At 55.7% G+C, this 7993-nt stretch overlaps 1 protein-coding gene across 1 annotated transcript; it reads left to right on the top strand.

Moving 5' to 3' along the window:
* Positions 1 to 135: 135 nt before the first annotated feature.
* Positions 136 to 5328, top strand: MRPL28 (mitochondrial ribosomal protein L28). The gene is made up of 5 exons (XM_080384568.1): positions 136 to 2368; positions 2605 to 2757; positions 3087 to 3221; positions 3868 to 3954; positions 4903 to 5328. Exons 1-5 carry the CDS (start codon positions 2081 to 2083, stop codon positions 4978 to 4980), a joined length of 741 nt encoding a protein of 246 aa, XP_080240694.1. The 5' UTR covers positions 136 to 2080; the 3' UTR covers positions 4981 to 5328.
* Positions 5329 to 7993: the final 2665 nt, after the last annotated feature.

The following is a 7993-nucleotide window of genomic DNA, read 5'->3' as shown; positions in this document are numbered from 1 at the left end:
AGGCCACCTCTGCTTTCCTGCTGGGACAGGGCAGGCTTTTCATGGTTCTAGATCAAGGAATAGCTTGTCCCCCACCTCCCTATGGCGCTGCGGGAATAGCCAACCCTTCTTCCCCTCCTGCTGTGTCCATGAGGCTTGGGCTTAGCCCACGCTGATCTGGAGCCAGGGCTGTGGCTGCTGGGCTCTCCTCTGTACCCCCTGTCCCAGCAGAGGACTGTGGGACGGGGATTTCCCCAGCCATCCTGCAATCAGCATTTGAACCCGAGAGAACGGGTTTCTTCTGATCTGGGGGGCAAATGCTGCTGCATGCCCTTGGTGCTGATGGGGAGGGAGGGAGCTGATCTCAGCGTGCCCTGGGCCCTCAGACTCCGTCTCCACAGGGGTCTGGAGCCTCCCTCCCTGTGCAACAGGTGGTGCTGCTCTTACCTAGCCCTGATTCAGCGGCAGGGCCTGGGGAAAGAACAAGGCTGGGACTTGGGTCCTGGATTCAGGATCAGACTTAACAGGAATGTGAAAAAAATACCGTATAGGGACATGCAAGAAGCATCAGCAGCATCTTGTCCAGAACTGTGAAACCCCCAGCAGTGCAGGGTTTAGTCTAAATTTAGCCCTCTTAGCTCATCTGGAAGGAGGCAGGCTGCTGCACTGTCGCCTTCCTCTCTCAATGTTCAGGTATTTACCGTCTTCCTCCCTTTTGTGGGTTTGACACGCTCATAGCTCTGCCTGTGGCAGCATAGGTGGTCCAGGGTGGTGTCTGAGCTGCGCACCCCCTGTTCCTCTGTCCTGCTGTGCCTCAGAGGCTGGATGCGCTGTGGAATCATGGCTGATCTGGGGCCACCAGCAGTGTCCCACCCCAGCCAGGAGCATTGCCACGGGCTCCCTAGATGGCTACAGTTACCTTTGCAGCGTCTGTCTCACCTTTGCCTTACTATAGGGCATGCAGGTGTCAGAAAGCAAGGGCAGAAACGTGGCAACCAGGAAAGTTGTCTTTGCCCATCCTTATTCTACAAATAAGGGCTCAAATACATTGTTCCTTGCTGGTTTATTCCAGCTGTGGCTGGTCTGGTGCATGCTGCTGGGAGCCCCTCAGGTGGCTTTGGGGAGGAAAGACCTATTAATGAAGGATTTGCCTCCCTGGGGTTATTTCTTTGCTTTGGAGAGCACCCAGCCTTCCGCTTGGCTCTGCACTTTACCCCCCTGCTTCCTCTCCTCTGGAAACTCCCGACTTCTTAAGCAGACACAGGATGAGTGAAGGGCACTCACCTGCACCCAGTGGTGTCACCACCACCCCCACCCCCGGCACCCACGTCCCCTGCGTTGCCTTTTGCTGCTGCCATACACGACAGCATGGCAGGAGCGGGGGACGTGGGGCCCTCAGGGCTTCCTCCAACTTTTAACACTTTTAGGCTCTTCCCCGCCCCCCCCCCCCCCCCCCCCCGGTCCCATCTTGGTTTGCACAGCGGCGTTGCAGCCCCAGCACTGAGGCAGGTGACCCGCCGCTCCTTCACAGCCTGTGCCAGGCCGCTGGGCTGGCCTGGGTGCCGGTTACCGGAGAAAGCAATAATTCCTCATTGGGCCTTTTCGTTCAGGGGCTTCTGCGCTGCCAGGCAGGAGGAGCTTTGGGGCGAGAAATCCCGGTAACGTGATTGTTTTGTGTTTGATCGTTGAAATTCAGCTTTTGCCCTGCTCCGCGACGGTTGGCCCCGGCGCAGGTTGCGTGCGGTGCCTGGGGGAGGAGGGCGCTTCATTATTTTGGGTCAAATCAGAGCAAATTCCTCTGTCTGGGGAAAAAAAATAGCTGGGTTGGGTTTTTTTTGGCTGTTAATATCTGTGATTATTTTATACCGTAAATTTTAAAGCTTACAGTTTTATAATTTAATAAAGGTAATGGTCTTTGAGGGCAAACCCGTGGTGCTGCGCTGGAGGCCAAGGCCCCCTGCGGCCGCCGCCATCGCTCCGGCTGCCCGACCGCGCCAGCCAATGAGAGGCGGCTCCGGGGCAGCTTCCGGCCGCGGTGGCCGCTGGGAGCGGAAGCGGGCCGTGGTGGCCGCGGGCGGTGGTGGCCGCGGACGGGCGGGCGATGCCGCTGCACCGGTACGCGCCGCGGCTGTGGCCGGCCCTGCGGCTGCGGGAGGGCATCTGTGCGCGGCTGCCGGCGCACTACCTGGCCCAGCTGCAGGACGACACGCCGCCCACGCCCGTACACTGGCGGCCGCTGGGCGTGCGGTACCGGCGGAACCCGCGCACCGGGGAGCGGGAGAGGGTGCAGGACGTGCCGGTGCCCGTGTACCTGCCGCGCGCTGCACACGAGGGGCTCTGGGGCGGCGAGGGTTGGATCCGCGGCTTCCGATATGCTCGTAATGACAAGGTGAGCGCTTCGGCCTTGCCGTACCCCAGGTCAGTGTTACCGGGCAGGCGGTGCGCAGCCCGGGGGCGAGGGTCAGGCGACCGGGGCCTGCTGCCGCGCTCTCCGCCTTCCCCCTGCGGCCTGAGGTCACGTCTGGGGCGGCCCAGGCGGCCCCTGGTGCAGCCTCAGCCGTGGTGGCGGACAGCAGCACCCCCGGACGGCAGCGCCCCGGGCCCTGACGGCCGGTCTCTGCCCAGCTCTCCACCAGGCTGCCCAAAATATGGAAGCCACAGCTCTTCGAGCGGCAGTTCTACAGCGAGATCCTGGACACCACCCTGACTATCACCGTCACCATGCGGACACTAGACCTTATTGATGAGGCCTATGGCTTCGACTTCTACATCCTCAAGGTAAGGGCTGGCGGGACTCACTGTGCAGCAGCCTCAGCCAGGCCATGCTGCCCTCACTCAGAGGCCTGCAGGCATCTGCCGTTGTTAATATATTAGTGCAGGTCTAAAGCTTCTGGCCTTAAATACCCCTTGATTGGAGCCTTTAGTTTTAAACATCAGAATCTTGATGAAATTGGCTCCAAAGCATTTTTCCCGTTTCATAACGTGTGTCCCGAAAGCCTCCACAGCACGCGGATAAGCTGCCAGCATTGTCTGTGTGCCGATAGATTGGTGTGATCTCTAGCAGCTGGGTTCTTGGTGGAGTTTAACGTTGGACTTTATCTCTCCAGACTCCAAAAGCTGATATGGGCTCGAAGCTTGGGATGGATTTGAAGCGAACAATGCTGCTGAGACTTGCACGGCGGGATCCAAAACTGCATCCTGATGATCCAGCCAGAAGAGAGGCGATCTATAATAAGTACCAGGTGGGTGCCTGACTTGCCATTCGTGCCTGGTGTCTGCAGTGATATTTGTTGATAATGCCCTAATCATCCTGTCACAGCGAAAACCAGTGTTAATGTCCTGTGTTTAGGGTTAAGGGTATGGGCAGAGAAGATAAACATTGTTTGTCAGGTTTTTCTTGTCTCTCTGTGGGCTGCTAATTTCTGTACTGATCGCTTAGAAAGACAGAAGCCTCTATTTGTGTTGTGATCAAGGTCAGCGAGGGTCTGCAGTAAGCACTGGTAGCTGGCACTGCCAACGGCAGTGAGAATTCATACTGGTGCTGCAGCGAGGAGCCCAGACTGCCTGCATGCAGTTTAGTGTTGTGCAGCTGGCAATGGTGGCCAGCATAGAAACGCCACCAGCGTCTGCAGTCTATGGAGCTGTGCTGAGAAACAGCCCCAGGAAGGAGAGGCACAGCAGCAGGCACGACTGGTCAGAGAAAGCAGGACCCTCGCTAAGGGGAAAGAAGGGAAGTGGGCTTTGGTTGCCAGAAATGAGGGAACAATTTTGCAAGTTTTGTTTGTAGTAATGTTCCTAGTGGGTTACGTGTTTATGTGGGTTGGGCGTAGAGAGGATCTGTATCTTAGCCACTTGGAAGGACTGTACCACCTGTTCCTTTTGTCACAGGAATTTGCAATCCCAGAAGAGGAAGCTGAATGGGTTGGCTTGAGTTTAGAAGAAGCAATAGAAAAACAGAGACTCCTAGAAAAAAAGGTGAGTTCCTGGGGTAGTGGTTAGCAGTGAGATGTCTTAGCTGCGTTAGGCTGTGTGTCCTGCTGATCTGAGCAGCCTGGGCATTCCTGAGCAATGGAAGTGGTGCTCAGAAACTCCTGAGTAGCCACGTGAACCTGGTTGAATTTGGGTGCCCAAAACCTGGGGCTGGGTTAAAGCTCGTTATAAACCAGATGCCCTGATCAGGGGAGAGATGTTTGGGAGAATGGCTCAGAACTTGTGCCCTGTTGCCTGAACATCTTTACCTTTGGTTGCTGTCTGCTGTACTTGTGCTTTGAGACATGTGGATATGAGCTCAGGGCCCACCTGGTTCATGACCCTCTGTCGCTGCAGCTCGCTTGTTAGAGCCAATATGCAGAGGAGGGTGCACCAGAGAGCTGCTGGGGCAAAAGGACTTCCTGGGGTGGGTGGGGTATTATGGTGACATTTTCCCCAGACCTGTTAGCTCCTGTTGTGGCTGCAGCAGGAGTGGAAAGGTTAGGAGCACTGACTGCACGAGGTGGTGCTGGGCCCTGAACCCCCTGGGGCTCCAGCACCTTCAAGGAGTTGGTTCATGTAATGTGCTTCAGTACAGAACTGTCAGAGGGCAATGTGAGGTGGGAGGGAAGGAAGCATTTTTAGAAGGAAAGTGGTCCCTGGGAGCTACTGATGATTCTCATCTGCAGGCAGAACTGGGAAGGTTGATGAATGGCCCACACAGGTGCCTGTCATCTCTGAGACAAGGTCACAGAGCTGAGCAGAAGCTGTGTGTGGAGGAGTGGCATCGCAGGTTGCCTTGCTCAGCCACTGAAAAAAACCCAGTCACATATTTCTCTGGTTTCCACTGCTAGCACTCTCACACCACTGACTCCCTGGTCTCTCCATTAGACTTACCCCTTGCTGCTGCTCAGGTTCACTCCTTTTAAGTGGTTTATCCTCTCTTTGTTTTAGGACCCTGTCCCACTCTTTAAGGTATATGCTGAAGAGCTTGTCAACCAACTGAAAGAGCAGGCACTGCAGAAGCAGTAGGTGGAAGAGGCCTTTGGCACAAAACCCCTGCCACAGATCAAGCTGTAGGGGTCAGTGAGTCTTCTGTCTGAACCGTGTTGCATGGAAAGGGCCACATGAAGAGCGTACCCAGGGCATGTTGCAGTTACTGAAGTCTAACAACGGCCTGAATTCCGTGAGAAATCCTTCCTGTGGACTGTGGAAAGAACTTCTGTCCTGTGGCCTCTGAAAGTGTTCTTGTAAGACTGACTTAGCATGGTTCTTCTGCCTTTCCAAGTAGTTGGCTGCTCTTGAGAGCTTGATCACAATATAAAATGAAATACACGTTTTGGGAACGTCAGTAAACTTTTCTCTGGTACTTATTACTCAGTAGTGTATTATAGCAGGTACTGTGAGACTCTGTGATCGTGTAACTTAGATCAATCCCCAGCTTTCTGCAGCAGAGACAATTGTGCCCCCAAAGCGTGACCCCAAAGTCCCTGCCTCAAGTGGTGCCTGCCAGCAGGTGGGGCTGAGCTCCCTGGCTGCAGTCGCTGGCGGTACTGCTCATTCCAACCCCTTAGGTTCCAGCGCTGCTTCTGTTTGAAGTTGGTGACTTTTAGATCTTCTGTAAAAATCTTACATGTAAAAATGTAGTTGAACGCGGCATTCAAGCCTTTGCTCCTGTTGGGCAACAAGGGACTGAAAAACACTTACCGTAATTACATGCTGGTGAACAGCGCTGTGTATCGCTGGTGATGTCTGTAAGCTTCATGGTCCTGCAGTGGGCTTCTGGCTGGAGAAAAAACAGCCTCTCCTCCCTTCGGCTCTGAGGTGAGGGACAGGCACAGAGCTTGCACAATGGTCTTCATGTGAGCCATATCTCTGGGTTGTCACTTGCCCCTGGAAGTGACTTTGCCTTGACCACATCTTGGGATGAGGCATGGTTCCCCCTCTCCAGCACTGAAGGGCAGGGCAAGTGTACTGTCTCGGTTTCTGAGCCACAGGACCCATCATGAGAGAGAAACTGGGCGTGTAGAGCAGCATGTGGCTGGTCCCCTCTGGACTGGAACAGGGTAGGATCATGGGAGTAGTTTCCTAACATCTGCCTTAAAGATCTGGGGGAGAGGTGCTGGAGAGGCGGTCACTGGGTAGGCAGAGAGCCTCTGCGGGGCTGTGCTGCATGCCTGGGGATGAGGGAGGTGGCTGAGGTGAATGCAATCTAAATGGTGGCATTTCATGAAGATGAGACTTCTCTGCTGCTTTTTGGGCTGAGGAGTGGGTTGGAGCCCTTGCAAGGGGTATTTGAGCCCCCAGGTGAGTGTGGCACAGCCTCTGACTGGTGTGGCTGGTTGGTCAGGGACTGCCAGACCGGGGCTGTGTTCTCGCTGCGCAGGCACAGGAGGCTCAGTGCTGCCGGGGACAGGTTGGGTGTTTCCAGCCTGCCTGTATGTCTCTGCTCTGGCGAGTCCAGGTTCTCAAGAGCAAACTGGCACAGAAGGTCACATTTGCCTAATTAATGATTTTGTAGCTAGGCCAGCACAATGACATTTGCTTATCTTCTCCCTCTTCTGCAACTGAGCTGAGTGGGAAGCTGCTGCCCAGCTCCTCGGGGACCCTGACACTCTGCCCTCGTTAGAGATAATTAGCTGGGACAAGCTCGGTGTTTGACAGCTCTGCTCATCATTAGGGCTAGCACAGCTCATGAATTTTAATGCAGCTCCGAGCAAAGCTTAAGACTGTGGCTCTGTCCTGACCCCCCTCCGTAGCTTCACTGGAACGTGCCAGCACGGGTCTGGCCTCTCGGGCCGTGCAGTTATGGCAGAGCGTGGCTGGCGCCTGCCCAGACCCCCTGTGGGGGGTCCCCGAGTGCCTCCAAGCTCCTCAGCGACGAGGGGGCTGTTTGGGATGGCTGAGTGGGCGATTGCCGGCTGCTTCTCTCTACTGGGGGTTAGTAGGTTTTAGTCACGTGAAAATGTCTTCCAGTTGTGTGGCGCCGTACCTCTGCAGGAGAGCTTTGGATGCATGGCCTCCGCGGCTGCACTGCTGGGATTGCCTGTCCTTGACGTGGACTCTGTTGTTCTGCGTTGCTCGTTGTGCACACCCAGTCTGCAGGGTCTGCTGCCTCGGCGTGGTTTGGTGCGTGAGGAGGGGGAGCGGGAGCTTTCAGCCAGACCTGGGGAGAGCTCCTGTCCTGCTGGGGATGGGGGGTGTTAATTGGGGCACTGCAGGAGTGCAGGAGGAGCTTCACGGGGAAGCTATTGGGGATGTGGTTAATCCTGACTTCTGAGTTGGAGCCCTCCATTCTCTCATCCTGCCTTCACTGAGAAACCTTCCCCTTGTTCCTTTCCCTACACCTATGCTGGATGTGGCCGGGAGCTTCCCCACAAGGACATGCTCTCACGGAGATACTCTGCTGACTTGAGGAAAACTGGAAGCTCTGCTTGCGGACCAGGGGTGCTGCAGCTTCAGAGAAAGCAGTTGCAGGCATGCAGGGCTGGCTTGCCTGGCTTCTAGGCAGAGCAGCAAGTGTCTCGAGGTGGGGAGGGAGCCCTTGTGTAGCATTCAGGGTAGTTTGGGATACAATACCCCCAGTCAGGTTACCTTGAGGAGGTGGAGGGATAGCTCAGGGCCTGATGTTCAACCTGTCCTGGTTTTATACCTGTTCATTTGCAGCTCTGACCACAAACAGGGAGCTTGATTCTGCTTGGGGGGTGGGGGGGGTGGGGGTTTACCCATCTAGGTGAGCTCACCTGGTAGATGTTGGGTTCCTTTGCTGCCTTAGTAAGGGGAATCAGAGGGGCAGGCAGTTCACCATGACAATGTGTTCCCAGGAAGCCACAGATGCCACAAACCTGTGGGTGCAAATTGGATGCTGTCAGGTTGAGGCTGCAAATCCACCCTGGGACAGGGGAAGAACCTGGGCACCCAGCACAGCTTAGACCCGAGCACCACCCTGGGCTTGAGCAAAGGTCACCAGCATCCCATTCCGGGTGTGGGGCCAGGCGCCATGCGTGTCTAATGCCAGCCACCACGAGGATCCTGTGCGCTGCTG

The sequence above is a fragment of the Falco punctatus genome (assembly GCF_963210335.1).
Source record: "Falco punctatus genome assembly, chromosome: 4".
Taxonomy (NCBI): domain Eukaryota; kingdom Metazoa; phylum Chordata; class Aves; order Falconiformes; family Falconidae; genus Falco; species Falco punctatus.
This window is presented reverse-complemented; position numbering and strand designations above follow the sequence as displayed.